Source organism: Lissotriton helveticus, chromosome 12 (genome assembly GCF_964261635.1).
Source record: "Lissotriton helveticus chromosome 12, aLisHel1.1, whole genome shotgun sequence".
Classification (NCBI taxonomy): Eukaryota; Metazoa; Chordata; class Amphibia; order Caudata; family Salamandridae; genus Lissotriton; species Lissotriton helveticus.
Genome location: NC_136073.1, coordinates 192,117,278 through 192,140,139, shown reverse-complemented (window position 1 = coordinate 192,140,139; position 22,862 = coordinate 192,117,278). Strand labels below are relative to the sequence as shown.

At 41.6% G+C, this 22,862-nt stretch overlaps 1 protein-coding gene across 1 annotated transcript in view; it reads left to right on the top strand.

The window, feature by feature from the left end:
- MLYCD (malonyl-CoA decarboxylase) overlaps positions 1-20,715 on the top strand; it is a 478,937-nt gene extending 458,222 nt beyond the window's left edge. The window contains exon 5 of the mRNA XM_078668472.1: positions 19,071-20,715. Coding sequence (XP_078524598.1) covers positions 19,071-19,604 — 534 coding nt within the window. The 3' untranslated portion in view covers positions 19,605-20,715. The remainder of the gene's footprint in view (positions 1-19,070) is intronic.
- Positions 20,716-22,862: the final 2,147 nt, after the last annotated feature.

Genomic DNA, 22,862 nt, shown 5'->3' with positions numbered 1-22,862 from the left:
GCATTCCTCGCGCAGGCAGGGGGGGTGTGCTGGGCGATGTGTCCGGAGATGGCTGCAGGGCTTCACTTTACTATGCGGGTAAGTTCCGCATTTTTGCACTAGCGCCTGGCATCTCTTCCCATGCTGCCGGTCGCGCTCTGTCTCCTCTGCACTTTCCCTCTCTCCTCCCCCTGGCAGCAGCTTCATTACTCACGCGCTGCCCGGGGCGGGGGGATTAGCGCCGCCGCGGTTTCACTCTGCACACTGCTCCTCTTTCTGCGAGGTGGGGACTCGCAGCCATCGGCCTCTCCTGCTGTGCAGGTGTGCTCTGCAGTATTTCACAGCGCCCGGCAGCACTCCACACGCTGCCGGTCGCTCACTGCTTCTCTTTACCCGGCTGGGCAGCGTCTCTCCCGGCAGTCGCGGGTGGGCCCCCCTTGGTGTGGCTAGTACTCGGCAGCTCTCCTTACACTGCAGGCACTTTCACCCCCGCCGCAGCGGCAGCTTCAGTCATACGCTGCGCGGCGGGGGTCGGGGTCGCTGCAGGCAGGCCGCGGGTGGGTCTCCTCTGGCCTTGCTCAGTCAGTGGGGGCTAAGAGGCACATGATGATGCGGGTGGGCTCCGCTTCTCCTCACAGTGTCACTGGGGGGGTCGCTTCAGGCTCGCGCGACCCCCGAGGGCCTTATCAGCGCTTGGGCTCACCTCCGGGCCTTCCTGCCTTGCGGGTAGGCACCGCGTCAGTCTCCACGTGGTGTGGTTCAGTTGCGGCCGACGCGGGTGGGCTCCGGTCGGTCCGCTGTGTCTCTGTGGGCACTCCTGCGGCACTGCAGCGCCCGGCTGGGCTAGAGAGGTGCGGGGTGGGCTCCCGGACACTCTCTCCTTGTTTTTCAGGCCCGGGGCTCAGCACACGCCCTTCGGGTCCCTCGGCATGCTGGCGCTGATCCTGGGGGAGGGGGCACGATGTTGCCCTTCTGCTCACTCCCCCTTCACCCACGACGAAAATGGCTTTGGCAGGCTGGGCTCAGCCACCACCCCTCGTTGCCATTGTTGTGTTGGGGGCCCTAGGCCCACATGGTCGTAAATGACAGGACGCAGACACAGTGAGGTATAGTGGGTTAGTGAGCCACGAGCACGTGCGCTCGGCTCCTTTTATTGACTGTGTCACGTGACTCGTGACACAGTGGTGGGTGGGTGTAAAGTGTGAGATCACATCCTGTGATCAACTAGAATGTGTCCAGCAGGACACAACAGGTGTTACTGTTAAACGTATGTTACACGCTGGTGGAGCAATGCCCAAGTATCTTCCTTTCTTCGACGCAACAAAAAAGATGTAACCATAAAAAATCAAATGTATCTTAAATGTTTTATCCCCCAACAGTTTCTCTCATTAGCAATGAAAGTTGCTTTTTTGTGGGCAAGAAAAAAATGCAAATCCAACTTTTAATATAGGCAGTGAAATAAATACTCCTACTTTAAAGAACCTACCTCCGGCCATGAAGAGTTGAACAATCTTTCTAGAAACATGTTTACCTAAATCAAGCCCTGCTTAGCATGATGCTTCCTGGAAATGAAACATTCCCTGAGGCTGTTTCAGCAGCCATGCAGAGTGATTTCAAATGTTTATTTAGTACATTAAAACATGCAATTTACATTTCAGTAAGCGAAGACCTCAATCATGAATGCGTCACCGATAAAGGTTTGTAAGTTTTCGCCTTTTGCACATGTTTTCTAACTCCCTTTGCTGGCAGACTTCTTTTCCTGTTATTATAACGTGCGTTTATTTTTTGTAGTGTTTAAAAGAAAAACAGAATCCACTGTTTAACCCTGGATATTCTTATTTCTTACTAAACTGCTGTCCTCTCTTCAGTGGTTTTTACTCTTGCATTATCAATTATCTTAGAAATCGGCTTTGTTTTATCAGTTATTGTTTAAATGTTAAAAAAATTATAGTACCCCCTACTGCGTACAACGTGTATTTACATTAAAAATATTGAACTGTAACTCCCATCTCTGCTTTGTTTTGTTGTTTGGCACTTCACTTTATATATTTTTTGTCTGTAATGTTCCCAAAACACCTACTTAGAGTAATTGGTCCTGCCCTTTTAAAGAAAGGTCTTTTTTTACTTACTTAGTCATCCTGAATCTGGTAGTTATTCAAGGTGCTACATGTTGCCAATCTAACCTGCCTGATGGCTGCTGGGTCACAGAACAATCACTTTTGACTAGGCCTGGGTTGAGTTCCGCTATGCGGAACTCTGCGAAGTGACCATAAAGCTCCACTGTGCTATGCACAGTTCTGCAATTTGCGGAGTGTGTTATATCACACCGTTCGCGCTGATTTTTAGCGATGGGTGTTTGTCCTGTGCAGTAAAATCAGAGCAAATGGATTACGTGCAGCGCAAGAGGACGCTGCTTTTTTCTGCCCTGTTCTACTCGAGTGGCACCTTTCTCAATGCAACAGAAGGTTTCTTAACACGAGTGGTACGGACCACCCACATTGAGAAATGTCGCCGGGAGATGGCCTGGAGTAAGATTGTCTTTGCTCGTCAACATTAAGCAAGGAAAAAACTCTGACGCAAAGTTTTTCGAAACTCTGCGCACTACACAAGTGTGGTGGGAAAAACTCTGCAAATCCCGCGAGTGGAGTGGAATTTCACACCTATACCCACTTTTCGCAGAGGGTATCTGAGCAGAGGGGACAGAGTTTGTACTTAAGTTGCCAACTGTCACTTAGCCAAAGCTTTTTCCTTTGTATTATTTACTGCTGATTGATAAATTGCTCATGTCAGCTTGTCTTTGCTGCCCACTGGACCTTTAATGAACAGTGCTTAACTAACCCCCATATGTTGTGGCCAGGAGTAATCATAGTGTGTCCAGACTTAGGGAGGTGTGTGTGGTCGGTTAGTGGCAGAGCTATCAGTGAGTACCTTTAGCAAATACTATTTTTCTGAGGTTAGCTGAGTTCGGTTTAACATGGATTGCTCTGCTAGCCTGTGGCAATCATTTATGCACTTCTTTTTGATGATTTATCAACTAGTGTCACCAACCATTTTTGGTGGTGTCGCTGAAGGGACACAAGTGCTAGGGTTGAATCTTCTGCTTCGGTCTGCTTCGCCATACTGCCAAATCCCAAAGTAGAATCACAGATAACAGCTTGCTACTCTATCTTAAACTGCCTTCCCACTGAACTCCACCACTACCATCAAACCTTCTGTATCCTGTCTTAATTTTTGACCTGGGTCCCATGATTAACCGTGAGTCTCATGAGCGACTGTGTACAAGGTCAACTAGCGTGCCTCAATAACAAAGTGGCCTTGCATTAGAGGCTACAGGCAGGAGAGTGCATAAAGCGGAAACTCTGGTTCTAAGCTTCTCATGGCGTAACATCTAGGTCTTAAAATGGTCCAGCGCTGTAGCAAATCATTTTGTGGTAGTCATTTTTGCCAAACTTAACTTTAAGAGAAAAGGTTTAGTGAGAGCATATACAGCAAATATATATGTTAGAACAATATTTTATTTTTTATTTCAATGTTTTTATAACACATACATACAAACCAGGTATCCTACTGAGCACCACAGACATCCAGGAAGGAAAGAAGAGAGGGCCATTTCGCTGTACTAGTCATAATGATTACACGCTTGGAGAAAGAGTGATTTTGCAAGAGCTTATGTTGATATTATTGTAGAGATGTAGTGGAATGCAGGTTCAGAGAGAGAAGCCTTGTTGATGCAGAGATCCTCCCCAAATCTGTTTCAGTTGTGTAACCTAATCTTGTGTATTAGTAGAGAGAGAGTACTGTACTCTATATGTCACAAACTCTGCATAGTTACAGAGACACAATTCAACTTCCGGATGGCATTATGCAACTCCGTTCCCAAGATATCACTAGTAATTAATATCAACAGCATTCTAAAAAGTATACTTGCAGAATATAGAATTTGGAGCAATTGATTGCTGATGCTGTGTTGGTGATTGAAAGTGCCACTTATCAACTATGTACATTAATGTCTGGATATAGCAAGCAAGCATTTAAGTTAGGGATACTGTACAAGGTGCAGCAAAATAAACTTAATTGCGATTGTCAGTCACACATAAATGTTGTGTAATCGCGCATGAAGGCCCCATCAAGAAGATCTAGATAAGGCTTATTTACCAAGAAGAATCTCCCTTCCACATAGCACAAGCACTGCTTTAGAACATTTTCTTATTCATGGAAATATATTTTTTAAGACTACTTGCTACATCCGTTGAGGAAATTCCAGGGAATACTTGCGGGTGTAAGGGAGATGCACACAATTTCCTCAATACAGAAAAACTCAAAAAAGGACCACTTCTCATATTCATACAGTTATTTCAGTCCCCCACTCCTACTTGAGCTTCTTCTCATCACTTCAATCTTTTCTCTACAAATACTTTGCCTCCCCCTCCCTTCATTCTCATCTCCTTGAATGTGTGGAAGGACCACCCTTTCCGTGTTCCATAGCCTTCCATCCATGGTTCTGACCACTTAAAACTATTTATCTCTGGCGTGATCCATTTCAGACATATCACTCTTGCCATTGGCCAGGGATCCCGGCAACATTAAGTGAACCCAATCCACTTTTACTTATGTTTTCATCTTTCCCACACATTTCAATATTTATTCTATTGTGGGTTCTCTCTTGCAGCCTTTCCACTCTCAATCCCACCACTTTGTATTGTCACGTGTTCTCCCAGCCCTATTCATCCACCCTGAGCATAACATTGTGTTTGCTTTCCTACCCCTTTAATACTTCAAAAAGTAGCAGGCCTTTTTTCCCATGAGATGCTAGACCTTACTCTGTCCCGGTCTCTCCTTTAGATGCCACCTTCCATCACTGCCTTCATTCCTGGCAATCTTTATTCATTCTTTCAAAGTCCTATTCGGTCTCTCCACTATGCATTGGTCATGGGGTGAGAGAGAGAAACCACTTTGCGGACAGTACTATTGTTCGCTAGATAGTCTTTTCCAAAAACCTAATTACAGTAGATGTGGTATTGCAAAAATGATCCTGTAAGCCTAAAATAAAGTTGGAATTGTGCCTGTTTCCTTGAAATAAATCTATGTTGTTCAAGCCAACTCTTATTCAGGTTGCCTTGGGTAATCCTTGCATGCTAGTTGGTTTTCTCACACAAAGACTTTTTTATCACTGTACACATTCCAGCCACTTTATTACTATCATCTCTACCTCTAGATCCACTCTTGGCCACAAGTAAGCTTCTCTGACTCTCTCCTTTGGAATGCCATCCCTGTGTGCTTTCCTTTATTAAGTTTCATCTCAATTTGGAGGAGCAACCCTATCCGCCCTCTCGATACAAACCAATTTTTCATCCTCTCTTTTTCTTTACCACCCAAAAACCTTTTATTCTCTGATCCTTGGCCATAGGCCACCATTTCTCGACACATTGTTTTACTTTTTCCTGGTTTCTAATCTTTTGACTCGTTTCCAAACGTTCTTCTCTCTGAGTGGCATCATTTGCTATCACCCACACATTTAAGACATTCTCTTCTTTTCTTCTTCTCCTAATCTTGACCATCAGCTACTTTTCACCTCATAAATGTACCTCATACCTCACCTTTGTTGTGTGCACATGTAAGTGATATACCTGTATACATGTCCTCCTGGAATGCCCTCTACAAACCTCGTTATTTCAATCAATCAATCAGTATTCTTTGTTTGGTTAAAAATAAACCATAAAAGTCACACATATAACATTTTCAACAATTCAATCAATCAATCAATCATAGCATTTATATAGCGCACTACTCACCCGGAGGGTCTCAAGGCGCTGGGGGGGGGGGGGGCGGGGGTCCGCTACTGCTCGAACAGCCAGGTCTTGAGCTGCTTCCTGAAGGCGAGGTGGTCCTGGGTCAGGCGGAGGTGGGACGGAAGGGAGTTCCAAGTCTTGGCAGCCAGGTAGGAGAAGGACCTTCCTCCTGTGGTGGCTCTTCGGATGCGGGGGACGGTGGCGAGGGCGTGGCTGGTCGATCGAAGCTGGCGTTTGGGAGCGTAGAAGTTGAGGCGGATGTTGAGGTATCCTGGTCCTTGGTTGTGTAGGGCTTTGTGTGCGTGGGTGAGGAGCCGGAAGGTGATTCTCTTGTTGACCGGGAGCCAGTGCAGGTCTCTCAGGTGTCCGGAGATGTGGCTGCGGCGGGGGATGTCCAGGATGAGTCGTGCTGAGGTGTTCTGGATCCGCTGGAGTCTTTTCTGGAGTTTAGCGGTGGTTCCAGCGTAGAGGGAGTTGCCGTAGTCCAGACGGCTGGTGACGAGGGCCTGGGTGACCGTCTTCCTGGTTTCGGTGGGGATCCATCGGAAGATCTTTCGTAGCATGCGCAGGATGTTGAAGCATGACGAGGAGACGGCGTTGACTTGTCTGGTCATGGAGAGGGAGGAGTCCAGGATGAAGCGTGCGTGGTCTGTGGGTTTGGGTGCGCTGCCCAGGGCGGGGGGCCACCAGGAGTCGTCCCAGGCGGAGGGTGAGGATCCCAGGATGAGGACTTCCGTCTTGTCCGAGTTCAGTTTCAGGCGGCTTTCCGACATCCATTTGGCTACGTCTGTCATCCCTTCGTGCAGGTTGGCTCTGGCGGTGGCGGGGTCGTTAGTGAGGGAGAGGATCAGCTGGGTGTCGTCGGCGTAGGAGATGATGTTCAGGTTGTGTTGGCGTGCGATGGCTGCGAGGGGGCTCATGTAGACGTTGAAGAGTGTTGGGCTGAGCGAGGAGCCTTGAGGGACGCCGCAGATGACTTCGGTGGCTTCCGATCTGAACGGGGGGAGGCGGACTCTCTGTGTCCTTCCGGCGATCACAAGAGTGATGTTAATACAATTGATTACATCATGATCTTACCTCACAGCCAAATAGCAGCACATAAAAATGACAGACAGAGCAACATACCCTTCAATTCAGAAGTTGTTAAAAGAGGATGGTCGGTCTGCACTGAGAACATTTACAACATCTAAAATGGCAAAACCACAAATCTCTGTTTGACATTTATAAAATTCACAGAAGAGCATAAAATGAATAGTAGTCTGAAGGGAGGTGAGGTCACATGGCAAATTGAAAGTGTATTATACACAATCTGCAGACTGCCAGTGAATAACACTGCCTAATCATGAACCACCAGAAAGCTGTAAGGTTCCATGTTGTCAAAGGTCTTCACGGAAAATGAGATTCAACAGAAAGTAGTCCCTCATTGCTACCACCTTATCTGCATGTGTAACCTTCCATGAGGACTGGACATTTTACATGTGTTGTTACACAGTCTGCTTTATCTAGTCTGTGAGCACTATTTTCTTTAATGATTTTCTCCTATTCCACCCAGGACCTGCTTACCTAGAACACAGCCCGCTGCCCGCTTTTATATTTTAATTAGTAGTGGCGGTCCGCTTTAACCCTAGCGGCCACACCTCTTTATTTATTTACTTTGGCAGCACAGTAAGCTGTAACTATTATGGCCACACTTCATTATTTATTGTATTTGTCAGCGCGTTCTGCTTTAACTTTAGCGGCCAGGCTACGAAAACGTATTTTTTTTGTTCAGTGAAAGCGCCTCATACCATGCTTTCACTTTCATAGTGGCACCTCCCTTCCTTTAGACACTGCTCACCGTATTCAGGTTACAGCGAGCCACGTCTAAACAAAACGGTTGTCGGCATTAAACTGAAACTTCGGCATGGGGCGCTTTTACAAAAACAAAACATTTATTTGTGAACTTCATAAACAAATTTCGACGCGGCTCGTTGTAACCTGAATACGGCGAACAGCGTCTAAAGAAAGGGGCGCGGGCACCAATAAAGTGGTCTCGCATTTGTGAGACTTAGAGCTGTTGTCATTATAAATGACAATACCATATATTTATGTGTTGATTCACAAAACACATAAATAAAAGGCATTGTCATTTGCAATGCCAATAGCTTAAAAACCCTCAAATGTGAGACCTGTTGCATTGCAAATGCTCCTTTAGATCATTAGCCGGATGCGCCATAATGAGGGTCTCACCTGCTGAATGGAATGTCAGAATGAGTCTAGCACCCATGCATGGCATATCCTTTCTCATCCAGTCAAAATAATGTCCAGATCATTGATAGTGAGTATAAAAAGGATTGGGGCCATGACAGCCTTGCCAAATGCTCCTAGCTCGCCAGTAGGTAGTTACAGTTAGGAACTAGTTTACAAAGGAAAAGCGTTTTTTGTTTACCCAATAACTTTGCCGTCATATGACGAATCTTCGCAAAATTTTCAAAACTAGTAGGGCACTCCGGTCAGCTCTTGTCTTGAAAGTTTTGAGGTGATTCATCAAGCGGGGGCCGAGAAAAAAGGGGGGTCCCAAAACACGTTTCCCCGTGTTAATTTTCATAGGAAACTTTAGACAAAGCTACAGCCTAAATTGCTAAACGGAATTACACCAAATGTGGCAAAAAGTTAGCCATTGGTTCAGAAAAAAGAGACCTTTTTTTTTTTTAAATGGTGTAAATCCGTTCAGTAGTTCCTGAGAAATTAGAAAAAGAAAGTTTCGATATCTGGGGCAGAGGTGGGTTCGCGAACCCTCCTGGGCACGAGCTTCACTCTGATTGGCTGCCATCACTCCAAACCAGGAAGTGTTGGCAGCCATCTTGTGACTCATTAGAACCAAGTCACAAGAAAGCAGAAAAAAAGAGATTACAAAACAATAAAAGGGGGCAGGATAGAAACCCCCTAACCCCCTAGGCCCCTAGGCCTGCTCAGGGGGTCCCACAAGGAAACCCAGGGCCAAAATAAGCATTTTTCTAAATTAATTTTGGCAGAAATCGCGATGGGGTTGCAAATCCTGCAGAAATTATTTTTTTAAAAACAAAGCGCGAGCTCCCACGCTTCGTTTTCAAAAAGCCTGCGGGTGGGCAAGGTCCTGGGGGCACTGCCAATTAATTAGCGGGGGCTCGTGGGGGCCCCCACAGCCCCGGGGACCACCACCTCCCTCGGGCTGTAAACAAAATGCATGGGGGGGGTCCTAATCCCCCCACACACCAGGGGACCACCACCTCCCCAGGGCACTAAATATGGGAATGCGGGTGGTCCATTATGGGCGCCGGTGACCACCACCTCGCTGGGGCTTTGCACTGGAGCCCTTGATGGACCTGGGGACTGCCACCCCCAGGGCCCGCTCCTGCAGTGTCCTGGGGTGCCCACCCCCGGGACACTGCTGTTTGCTATGGCAGTTTTTTTTTTTTTGGAAACTGGGGGGTATGGCCCTGTGGACTGAAGTGGGGTTGGGCCCAATATATGTAGAAAAACAAGTACCCACACTTCCTATTGTTTAATCTCAAATGATTTAGAGCAAGAAATGAACCAACTTTATCATGTTCATCTCGGCAATTACTTATGCCTTTTATTAGTTTTTTTAAAAAAATGGTATTTTTAGAAAGAGAACAAGGAGTTCTCCACAAACATAGCCACACGTTTTAATGAGTAACTTTTACAACAACATATGTGCAAACATAGAAAAACGAACAGTCAATACATTTCATTTCATGATATGACGTGAGTTTAAAACAAACAGGTGGAAAAAAGAAGAATAGTGCAATAAAATACGATGTCCAAATTATTATTCAATAGACATCAATGCATACATGCAATCATATCAAAAATGCTAAAGTGCCAACAAATATTTTAAATCAATAAGGTTCAATCCCCTTTGTCAACAACAGACTTTTTCAATAATTTTAGGATTTAATCCTTTATGTCAAACTTGTAGGATTTTAGTCCTTTTATGCCTATGTCAAACTTGTAGGATTTTAGTCCTTTTATGCCGACGCGTTTCAAGTGTGGGTGTTCTGTGCCCACACTCTCATCAGGGCTGAGTGAATCTTTTTCCAATCCTTATCCTAGTGATAAAAAACATATATGTGCTTATTAGAACCCCTTCCTAAGGTTTTCAGTTTTTTAGAAATGGTGCTATGGCAGGGCAGTAGCAGAGTGGTGTAAAAAAGAGCGTGGTCTCGGACCACCTCTCTGCAATGCAGCCCTGTGGATGTCCCAACCTAAGCGGACTGGCCATAGGGGGCACCGAGCATTTGCCCAGTGGGTCGCCAGGGTGTGGGCAGGTTTTGCACCCCTAGGGGGGGAGTTTTTTTCCCGGTTGCCGGATTTGCAGCATAGCTGCAATATCGGACCCCTGTAACAAAACTGGCAGGGAGTGGTGCTTCCAACTTGCAAACCTCCACCACCCCCGCTCAACCCCCACACCCCCATCCCCGCCGGGGCCAGCCGAGCTGTTTGCCAGGGCCGGTTTCAGTTCCCAGTCCGGCAGTGCCTCTCACCCCCATTTTATATTTATTATCTCGGTTCTTCCTATGGTTAAAAAAAGTAACATAGAATGTTGTTGCTGTAGCATCCCTATGTGCTGATATCAGGAAATTCCACAGGATACCTTTCTGTTCTACTGCTTGGGAACATTCCTGTATGCCTCCATGGGTAGTTTCCTGGGTACCGTGACTCCTTACATTTAGACAGTGGTGTACTTATTATTATTATTATTATTATTAAAAGGCTCTTCTATAGCGCATGGCTACTCGGAAGCATCCCAGCGCTTAGGACTGACCAGAGGGAGATAGATTACGAAGGATACAGAGGGCCTATGTTTATCTAGATTTTGGGGAACAGGACAGTTTTTAGTTTTTTTCGAAAAACGAGTAGGTTAGGTTCTTGTCGGAGAGATGGAGGAAGAGCATTCCATAACCTAGCCGCATTATGCGAAAAAAAACGACCCCCTGTGCGGGCCCTGTAGATCCTGGGAGTTACCAGAAGGTTTTGTTGATTCAAGCGAAGGTTCCTAGATGGTTTATATGGCCTGATCATGTCGTCTAAAATGGGGGGGCCTTTCCCGAAAAGTGTTTTATGGACCGTGCAAAGGGTTTTGAAGTGAACCCGCTCCTTTATGGGAAGCCAATGCAAGGCGCGTAGCGCGGGTCTAGCTGATGTGCGATGGCTAATACCCATAAGTAGCCTTGCTGCAGAGTTCTGGGCAACCTGGAGTTGTCGGGTAACCGAGACAGGGGCTCCAAGATAAAGCGCATTTCCATAGTCCAGCCTAGATAGAATAAGGGACTGGACTATGGTTTTCTCGGCTGTTTCGGGTAGCTGAGGGAAGATTTTTCGAATTGTCCTCAGCAGTCCGAAACAGGTGGCCACTGTCTTTCTTGCCTTAAGCGTAATGTTCAAGGTCAGGCTTCTGCCTATGCATTACTTCTGTGTTGTGAACTCAATTAAGTCCTGCATATAAAGCAATGAGGGTAAAGGGCGGTCTGTGAAGTACGTTGTTGTATCCTAATGGGGTCTGACTGAAGCCAACCGCAGTGTCCTGAAAAGATACCCCACTCTACCCTCCTCAAATGAGATCGTCAGTTTGCTGCTATCATTAGAAACCTGCCTCAAAGAGAAGGAGGGTGTGAAGATGGTTTCTGGTCGAACTTTCAGTGACAAGGCCTACTTGTGATGCAAATATACCTGTCAGGTTTGCTCCATTTTAAATCTTTTTATACGGTGCACCACAAAAGATTTATCCTCCCTCTAATGGGGAAATACAAATTTGTGCAATGTCCCCCTACTCTTTATTTCCTTCAAATGCTGTCTATCATTTTGTGTGTTACAGTGTAGCGTCCTACTTCTGTCTGTCAATAATGACTTGGAGATCTATTAGATAGAAACGTGTATCCAATTCTCCTACCCATTTTATGTTGATAGTGTTATATCCTAGCAATGATGTCACAGTCTCATGGCCTCTATGCTCACTGGATTCCAGAGTGTGGAATCCAGGGAGCAGACCAGAGATGCAGAGTTCCCAGTGAAGTTGGTCCTTGAATGCTCCTGGGGTTGTTGACTGATTAAACTACCTTTTTCTACCATCAACCACTGTACGCCTAGTCATTTCAGTGGCCACGAGGATGGGATCCAATTGAAGAAAACTTTGAAGAATACATGACTAGGACTGAACAAAATTCAACAATCTGAAGAATACGTACAACCCCAGGAAGGCTGAACAGTTCTTGAAAATTTCAAGGTACCTGATAACTAATAATTTTTCTCTTTAAAAAAAAAAAAAAGAATATACTCTTTGCGCGTAATTTGATCTACTAAAAACAATCATCATTTAAATCCAACCTAAAAACTGCCATAGCATATCAACATAGCGCGCAATCTGTAGTTTACTATCTACTTGTAGACGATTTTTCGCCGAAAAATCACCTTTTCCTCTTTTTCAACGAGGATTGCAACATTTCTCAGCGTTCAACGTCATGTATTTCAAATGAAGCCGCCATGTCAAAAGACTTCATATAACTTACTTCGTTATTCATTTTAAATAATGCCGCCGTGTTGATTGCTACCTCGCGTGCACTGTCTCTTCCTTGTTGCCACATCAACAATTGCATCAGCGCGCCACAGCGCGTCTACGTATTAACGTCTCCTGCATCATCACGCACCAGAGCGGCCATCTTGAATAACCATAGCAACCAATGCTATTACTCGATCGTCGGAAGTAAACAAACCACGTTACTTCACCGATCCAACGATTTATTAACTCGGCGAGCCTACAACTTGCAGACATCAAGGAATTAACGCGCACAAGTCTACAATTTTACTGAAATCCTCACCTGGTAATGATTTAACACATTTTAAACAGGAAGTGAACTTAAAGCAACACGTGATATTTAATGAAATAAACTGCTAATAACAACATCACAACTATTCTACAACTTTGACAACGGTGACTACTTCTTTTATTTTAATTTATTGATTTAAATACCATTTGGACAACGGTGACTACATTAATTATTTTAATTTATTATTTTCAATCCAATTACAAAGTGTTATTCTGATATTTACAATTTTAATTAATCAAAATGGATGTTTCATCTTCTGTAGTTGCTCCTCCCAAGTTCTTGCAGTCTCCAGGTCCGCCCTCTATGAATTGGGAAGACTGGTCGGAGTCTTTTGAAACCTACCTAGAAGCCATAGGCGGGGATGTATTTTTACCATCTAGAAAATTAGCATTACTTAAACACAATTTAGGTGTCGAAGGCAGAAAAGTTCTAAAAACGTTACCTGTAACTAATCGTGTGGTTTCAACGGTTACTGATAATGATGAGACAAGTGAAACTAGTGAAACCAGTTCCAATGACACATCCATGGATGTATATTCTGATGCTTTAAAAGCATTAGAAGAAAACTATGGAAAAAAAACTAGTATAGTGGTAGAAAGACACAAATTTTTCTCTAGAGCACAATTAGCGGGTGAAAATGTGCAACAATATGTAGCATGTTTAAGAACCTTAGCCATCACATGTAAATTCAAAGATTTACACGAAGAAATAATAAGAGATCAATTTATAAATAGAATTAAAAACATCAAAATTCAAGAGCGTTTACTTGAACTCAAAAATCCATCTCTACAAAGAACTCTTGATACAGCTAGAAAAATGGAGAATACCTCCCATTATGTAAAAGAATTAGGTTCTAAAGAAGAAAATAGTAGTGTTAATGCTGTATCTGCAGGTTATAAAAAATCTGATTACAAAAGTGAAAACAAGGATGTGAAACAAAACTATTCTAGAAATAAATCTAGTTTTAACAAAAGAGTATGTTATAGGTGTGGTAGTCAAAAACATACTGCGGATTTTAACAAATGTCCTGCCAGCAAAGTTACGTGTATTAAATGCAAAAAAATTGGTCATTTTGCCAAGTGGTGTAGAACCGGTGATTACAGTAATTGGAAACGTTCCGTAAATCTTGTAGAATCTCATGCTAACAGTGATGAAGAAGAATTTAATGACAATGATAATGATATTGAAGTGATGATGTTACAGGATGATTTTGTTAATGATATCTCTGAGGATTATTGTCCGCCTAAATGTGAAGTACTAATAAATGATGTGTACATGATGCTTTGGGCGGATTCATGTTCGCCGTACACTATCATTGATAGAAATATGTGGGAAAATGGGAACAAATACAACTTAATAACCTCTGATGCACGACCTAAAGGGTATTGTGGCATTAAGTTACCTGTTATAGGTTATTTTAATGCCAAAATAACTTTTAAAGGTAGATCCTGTTTGACTAAGGTTTATGTTGTCGAACAAGGACGTGCTTTATTAAGTTGGAAAGATCTTAAGAAGATGGGGTTAGTACTAAATCCTAATCATCCTGACCAAGTGGTTTTAGCTAATGATTATCTCGAACATGTATTGCTAATGAATGGAGAATCTGCTTCAAAATGGGAATCTGTTTTTCCTAAATTATTTAGCAATGAGTTAGGATGTTTAACTAAGTTTGAACACAAAATCATTCTAAAAGCAGACAATGTTCCATCTGTCCATAAGGTGAGGAACGTACCATTTGCCCTACGGAATCCTTTAAAGGATGAATTAAATAGATTGTGTGATGCCAAAGTAATAGAACCCATTGAAGCTTCTAATTGGCTTAGTCCCATCGTTTTAGCTCGCAAACCCAATGGAAAAATTAGGATGTGTGTGGACCTGAGGGATTTGAATAAAAACATTTGGATTGATAGGTATCCTCTCCCGCACATTAATGAAATGATTTCGAGCATCAAAGATGCTAAGTATTTTTCGTCAATAGATTTGTCAAATGCATACCACCAAATCAAATTACATTCTGACTCTAGGCATCTAACATCATTCATTACACCAGAGGGTGCTTTTCAATATCTCAGAATGCCATTCGGTTTGGCATCGGCATCCTCAGTTTTCCAGAGAGTCATGTGCAATGTTTTAAAGGGTGAATTGAATGTGAGAATTTTTCAAGACGATGTTCTTATTTGGGGGAAAGACTTATCTTCTCACGACCGAACAGTACACAATATACTGCAGAAATTACAAGATGCTGGTCTAACTGTATGTGGTGAAAAATGCAAATTTGGAGTGAAAGAAATTGATTATCTTGGTCATACCATTTCTAGTGAAGGGGTTAAACCTAAAATGAAACTATTAGAAGCCATTGAAAATGCACCCCATCCCATAAATAAAGATCAGTTACGATCATTTTTGGGACTTGCAGAATACTACTCTAAATTTGTCCCAAACTTTGCTGACAAAGTGTATAATTTAAGATTGCTAATGAAAAAAGGCGTTTCTTTTGCATGGTCAACATTGTGTCAACAGGCTTTTGAAAACATCAAAAAAGATATCACAAAAGCCGTAGCGCTTAAACCATATGATCCTAATCATACCTCTATAATTGTTGTAGATTCCAGTGCTTATGGATTAGGTGCTGTTCTAATGCAAAAACACAATGAAACTGAACGAATTATTGCATTTGCGTCTCGCACACTTAAGGGTGCTGAACCTTCATATTCGGTAATTGAAAAGGAGGCATTAGCGTGTTGGTGGGGTGTAGATCATTTCAAAACTTTTATTTGGGGAACTTCTTTTGAACTAAGAACAGATCATCGACCCCTTATTGACATTTTCACAACAAAAGGTGCTTCAAGAGCCACTCCTAGAATAGCAAAATGGCTATATAGATTACAGGGATATAATTTCCAAATAAATTATGTTCCGGGTCATAAAAATATAAATGCAGACTGTTTATCACGTCTTCCTTTGCCATGTGACAAGAATGATACTATTGAGGATAAAGATGAGTGGTTAGTTGCCAGTATCGAGGAATCTTGTAATTGTGCAATCAGTGAACAGGAATGGATTCAAGCTGTGACAGATGACACTTTGCTCCAACAAATCATTAACAACTTACATGTTGGTGTAGATCTGTCATCCTTGGACAAGTCTATTCTAGCTGATTACAAAATGGTTTGGCCGGAATTGTCTTTTTATGATGGCATTCTTAGGAGGGGTGATAGATTAGTTGTACCAGAAGTTTTACGTAACAAATTATTGAACTTATTACATGAAGGACACAGCGGAATGACTAGCATGAAGAAAAGGGCCAGGAATGATTTTTGGTGGGCTGGAATGGACAAGGATATAGACAGGTGCGTTAGAAATTGCTTAGCATGTATGTCTAGTGACAAGTCTCATAAATCCCAAGAAACTACCATTTCGGCAACTCCCTTTCCTGAAAAGCCTTGGGATAGAGTAGCAATTGACATTTGTGGTCCATTTCATGTCAAAGGTATTGAAAATAAATTTGCTATAGTCTTGATGGATTTTCACTCTAAATGGCCTGAAGTAGCTTTTGTTAGAGACATTAAAGCCTCCAATATTGTTGAATTTTGTGATGGTATTTTTCGTAGGGAAGGGTATCCTAGCTCCATCTTATCAGATAATGGCCCGCAATTTATAGCTGAAGAATTTTCTATATATCTTAAAAGAGTAGGAGTAAAACACATTACCACCTCTGTATACAATCCAAGAGAAAATGGTTTGATAGAAAGATTCAACCGAGTGTTGAAAGAATGCATCCAACTTGCCAACAACAATAATGATGACTGTAAAGATGCTGTTAAGGAGATGTTGTGGTGTTATAGGAATACTCCTCATACAGCTACGGGAATATCTCCATTCTCTTTATTAAAAGGACGAGTGGCTGGATCTAAAGTCAAACCTGTGTGGATGTCTAGAAATGTTTCTAAAGTGACTGATGATAAGAACCTAACGCTTAAAGTTCAACAATATCAGGACAAATATGTTCAAAATCACAATTCTAAGATCAGTTATAATGTCAAAACATTTAAGGTTGGTGACTGGGTTCGTTCACAACTAATGGGTAATCGAAAACCTGGTTCCTCTAAATGGTCAAAGCCTAAACAAATTATTCATATGACTGGCAATATTGTGAAATTAGATGATGGGAAACAATGGAACGTGAGAAGTATCACAAGATGTAATGATCTAGAATGCAAACAAATGAAGGATCTGGTAGAAAAATCTCCAAAAACATCTGTTGGGAGAAGAGATGATGTACCCAATTCAATGTCTTTAACTACTAGGCCTAAATGTAAACCAGTTTGGATGAAAGATTACATCTGTCCTTGATTGGGTATTTCTAATGAGAATATTAATGAAATCCACTTGGTATCAATTTATATCTGTTCACTTTTAATATTATTTTTGTAGTTATTTTTGTTAATCAATTTGTTGTTTTATAGAAAGGGAGATATGTTATATCCTAGCAATGATGTCACAGTCTCATGGCCTCTATGCTCACTGGATTCCAGAGTGTGGAATCCAGGGAGCAGACCAGAGATGCAGAGTTCCCAGTGAAGTTGGTCCTTGAATGCTCCTGGGGTTGTTGACTGATTAAACTACCTTTTTCTACCATCAACCACTGTACGCCTAGTCATTTCAGATAGCAATTTTTAGATTTACATTTCATTTTTTCTCTATTAATTCTGGGCCAAATGTTTATCTTAACCATTTTAACAGATTATATGTTTAACTTTTTTAAGGCCATTTTATTGAAATTATGTATATAATGAACTAACATGAATTTAATTATTATAGAATGACCGCAACATGCTGTATTAACTTACAACACCATTTCAGTGCTTGGCGGGCCCTCGTATGAGGTTTTAGCTTCCATGTTAATAGCTGTGCTTCATTGTAGTTTTATATTTAATAAATGTGGAAATGTAATTCATGTTGTAATGTACTTTTATGATCTATATTTTAACTAGATGGAATAAAGTGATTTGACTGACTGGCTTTCTCGTCTTTTCAAGTTGTTGCGAGAAAAAATAATCAGATCTTCTTTGAATAAAGTCTTTGTACACCTCTAAGAGTCACGGTTTTGCTTGTCCTTTTGCCGAAAACACCTTAGCAGACACTGGTTGGTAGTGTTTCCTCAGTGGATGACAGTATACTCGGCCAAGCTATTAATTAAATCATTCAGATTTTGATAGCTTCAGCACTTGTGGTCTTTATGTATTCATGTATCAATATCCAGATTAGTCCTTTAATCCTGTGAACCATCACTTGATTCACCCCATCTACCAAGCCTGACTGCGTCTCTGTATTTCTGCTTAGACTCTCTCCCATATGCCGAGTGTCCTGAAGCAGCCAGATGCAGGATGGCACACCCTTAGAAACTAATTGTACTACACTTGGCCTAACACACAATATTCTGCTTCAAAGAGCACCGGTGTATTTGAGAAAAAATTACTTGGTATTAACTGTGATGTGGGAATGTAGGCCTCTTAGTCCTCCCTGATTTTAAAGAATGTTAGAATAGGGGAAAAGTTTTCACAGTGTGAAGTTCAGTTGTGTAAAACCTACTCCCACTGCTGAGGATGTCGGTCCAGTATGGCTCAACGGAATTCATGGTTTTTATGAGTTTTAACACTCTTGTCTTTTCATGGTCTTTGTTGGTTCCTTAACTAGTGTATAATAGCCCTTTAGAAATGTTTTCATTCACACTGAGACACAAGTGGGTGCCAAGCAGTATGTCATTCAACTCTTCTAATGTACTACACAATATTGTGAGGCTTCCTATTTCTAGTAAACTTTGAGTGGTAAGTCCCCCTTTTTTTCGGTAGTGCCTTTTTCACTGTAGCTTGCATAAAGTACTCTGCTTGAGACTGGTCTCGTTTGAGGGAATTGATGGAATCCCTTCAAAAGAAATGTTCAGATAAACGGGAAAGGCAGAATTATTCTTGGAAATGTTGTAAAATATTTCCAGAACATCAGTAATCAATCGTAAACTGTTCTTTTGAAATATCTATTCAAATGGAACCATGTTCATGGCTGTGAGCACTTACTTTAATTGTGCCTACCCTTTGCTTTCTCTCCCATCACCTTTGCAGTAAGCAGATTTAAATTTGGTAACAAATGACTATATCATGAATACTCTAGATAATTTCACCGTTCTGATAAATGAACTCTGTTAATATTTAATTTAACAGTACGCTAGGCCTGTCAACACCAATTAAGGAATTCAGTATGTATTGTAGAGATCCTACATGTCTTAAGTTCATGGAATATGCCAATTTCTCTGTCATTGTGACACAAACGTGAATTTTTGTTTAAATGCTTTTTTCAGACATATGTATAACTGCTTATTAAAGAAAGTTTCTGGTCAAGGGATCTAAAACAATTCAACTTTTTTTATTTATTTTTTTAGGCGGAGTTTTCTGGTCTTAAAGAATTCTCAAGTCTTTCACCTATCCCGGGCTTCACCAAGTGGTTACTGGGTGTCCTGGCATCCCTGAAGAAGGATGTGGGTAGAAGCGAGTTCTTCACGGAGTCAGAATTCAAAGAAATCTCAGAGATAACTGGGGAGCCCATCATTGAGACACTAAAGCGTCTAATTGCGAGTAATGAATGGATGAGGTCAGAAAGACTAATTAAAGCCCTTGAGGCGCCTCTGATGAGACTGTGCGCCTGGTATTTATATGGAGAGAAGCTCCGCGGATTTGCCTTAAATCAGGTAGCAAATTTTCACCTTCAGAATGGAGCTGTGTTGTGGCGGATAAATTGGATGGCAGACACAAGCCCGCGGGGCGTGACAGCTTCCTGCGGGATGATGGTGAATTATCGCTACTTCATTGATGACACAAGCAGCAACAGTGAGCGATACCTGCGCACCAAATACATAGATGCTTCGGAACAGGTCCTCAACCTGGTCTCTCAATTTCAGACAAACAGCAGACTTTGAATGAAGAAACAGCTGCATGAAAAACCAATAATTTCAGAAATAATGATGAATGGCTCTTTTTTTTGTTTCTTTTAATGTGGTATTTTAAATAGAGAACACATGTGTTTTTGCCTCTGGGTTACAATAGACTATTCAAGTAAATTGAAGGAAAATGAAAGCTGAGACTTTTAACTAAGGAAAGTCCAACACCGGTGAACACTCTGGACTGTGTTATACAAAAAGCAAAGCACTCGAAAGTTTTTGATGAACTGTGGCCTGGGCTCGCTCTAGCTCCATGGCAAAGAGGAAGCATTTTTTCAGTTAAGGGAAGACCTGTACTTTAGCAAAGATCCATTCTAGTTCAGCAGTAGAGAAGCATCAACCCACACCCCTCATGTGTGAAATTAAGCTAAAAGTTCGGTTAACCTAGAGTATCAACTATCCGCACATCCAGCTTGGCCTTGACGTACTTCACTCTGCAGTACAATGTCTGAATGATGAACGTTTGCCTCTGTTATCTATGAACTGCCAGATATTCAATACCCGATGCCAACAGTGACCGGGTTTCAATAGAACTTCTTCAGTTTTCGGAAGTGAAATGGAGGCCTTTTCCTCAGTTGTTAAATTGCATTTACCCATTGACCCATAAGGTGTGGAATGAAACTCTCTTGTGAATTCATAGAGGTTGGGGATAATTTTTTAACCCGTTTGATTTGACACTTTAATGCCTTTGACAATTAGTCAATGTTTTTGTGATTTTGTAATAGTTTTATAGATCTGAGATCGAGGGGTTAATTAAGCAAGTGAGTGCCTATGGTGACACTGCTTTTTTCCTATCCTTGAAAACTAAGCCCAAAGTTTCCTAAAATGTGTGATCTAGCATTGCCATCTTGGCCTCCTGAGAGGCTCATGTACTCCTGAAAAAGGCATCAGAACATTGTGGTACTCTCTTTCACGGCCAGAAACACCCTGCACTCGGCATTGGTACAATGGACAGGTTTAAGGGGTCATTCCCTTATGATCTTGGGTTTATCATTGTATGCGTATTCATATTGGTTTATTGACTAATTTGCTCATAAATAAATTAACCTTTGCTGGTAAATTATACCAGGAAAGTTAAATGTTCCATGTATTCAAACTGGTTTCATTTGTCATTGTGTTTGTACTTTTAGATCAGTAAAGTGTAGAATCTAAATATATTTTATTGTAAACTGAAGGCAGGGAGAATTTCCCTACTTTTTAGAGGATTGCCTGAACATAAAGTTGCTGTTTCTAGGATTCCCGGCTTCTATCATCTTTACAAATAATCATTTACCAAGTGCTGCTTTCTAAAACAGTTTAAAAGTGTGATAGATTGTCTGTTTAAAAGTACCATATTCTGTATAGTTTATCACAAGTGGTTGTGAGACCCATTCCTTATCTATGAAAAACAGTTATACAAATATATCACAAATGAAAGTTTTTTGCTCGTAACTTTTAATTTTGTGCAGTAATGTTTAACCTTGATTTCCTTTTTAGGTTTGGTTTGCATCATTTTCTACCTACAAGGCCCCTTGTGTAGAATATACAGAGCAGAGGCTTTGGTTTTGATACCCTTCTGCCATGTATTTTTTTGGTCAATCCTTTCCAGTCCTTGCTTTGAGACTTTGAAAATCACATTTTGGACCAATCCAAAGGAGGATTTCCCAGTTTCCATCGTGCTGCTGGACATTGGCTGTATTATTCCACCTCCTAATATCCGCTTATATTGGTGTAATGCATAAGGCACATTGTTGTTCGGAGCAAAAAAAGAAGCTGCCAGGGACTATTTGGTGCACACACAATAGCCTTGTTGGAAAGACTACTTTGCCTACAATACGTAACACATTCTGCATTATATACAAATACATAAATCATGATATACGTTAATATGTAAATACACTATAGTACTTGCCAGGCCATATTTTGCAAAGCAATCATTTGTATTTTTATATAATAAATACAAAAACCTGATTCTACTCCAAAATAATAGCCGGCAAATATTACTAGTTTACATCGTATTTGAAGTAAGAACTTTAATTATTTTGTTGCTGTAGGAAATTGGGATTTTGATTTAGGGGGTGCACACCCTTTTAAAGCAACAACCGGCATCCCTATCCCGGTAAACCACAAAGGTCACTAAATTAACCCATGCTTTACCCTCTGGTGGCTTGGCACAAAAACAGTCAGGCTTAACGTACAGGCAAAGTATGACGTATTTATGCAGCACTCAAGCAGAAATAAAATCAAAATAAAACAGAAGAAAATCCCTCACCAATTTAGAAAAATAAAGTAACATTTTGTGTGTATATATGTGTGTGTGTGTATATATATATATATATATATATATATATGTGTGTATATATATATATATATATATATATATATATATATATATATATATATATATATATATATATATATATCTTCGCTCTCTGCCCCAAAATGCGTGGCACTCTTGTGGGCGGGTGCGGTCCGAGCGCGTCGGAGCCTCGCGCTTTATAAATTAAAGCTCAATCCTTCCCCGGTCCCGGGTTTGGAAATAAGGACTGCACACACGGGAATCTTGGATTTCCAACAGCAACTTTACTTGCACAGACGCGTTTCGGAAGCTGCGCTTCCTTCCTCAATGTAGTTACATCGCACCGCGCTTGTAGGCGCCATTTTATTTCCCAAAACACACAGGTCAAAGTGTGGGACATAGAAAGAGGACTGATGCATGAGCGCCATGTTGTTAGTACAAAAAATCATAAGTACTAAAAACGCTATACAATCAATTTTTCACAAAATAGCAGATCTGTAATAGAAACATGCATATTAAGAAAAACAATGAGAAACCTCATTCTCAATCCGCGCCGTGGATCGGCAAATATCCTCTCATGTTATTGCATTTGGACAGGAGACAAAAAAATCTTGCCGTGGATCGGCCTGTGGCAACCATTTCGGTTGCCCTATTTGTAAAGTCCCAGTGCCCAATGCTAAATACTATCCCCCTCAATGTGTCCTGTGTTAATCATTGGAATAATACAAATGATAAAATCTTTTCAATGTCACTAACAAACTTTTGCAAAATCCTCAAATATACATACTGAAAGCATTATGCCCATTTCATGAAAGGCGATCATCAATTACTCATATAAGTTTATACATCCTCTACGGTAAAAAGAAAACCTAGAAGATAACAGAGTACAAATTTGTATAAGTCACAGTTTCATACTGATTAACTGCCTAAGTGTACGGCCAACTCCTCCCCACAATTTA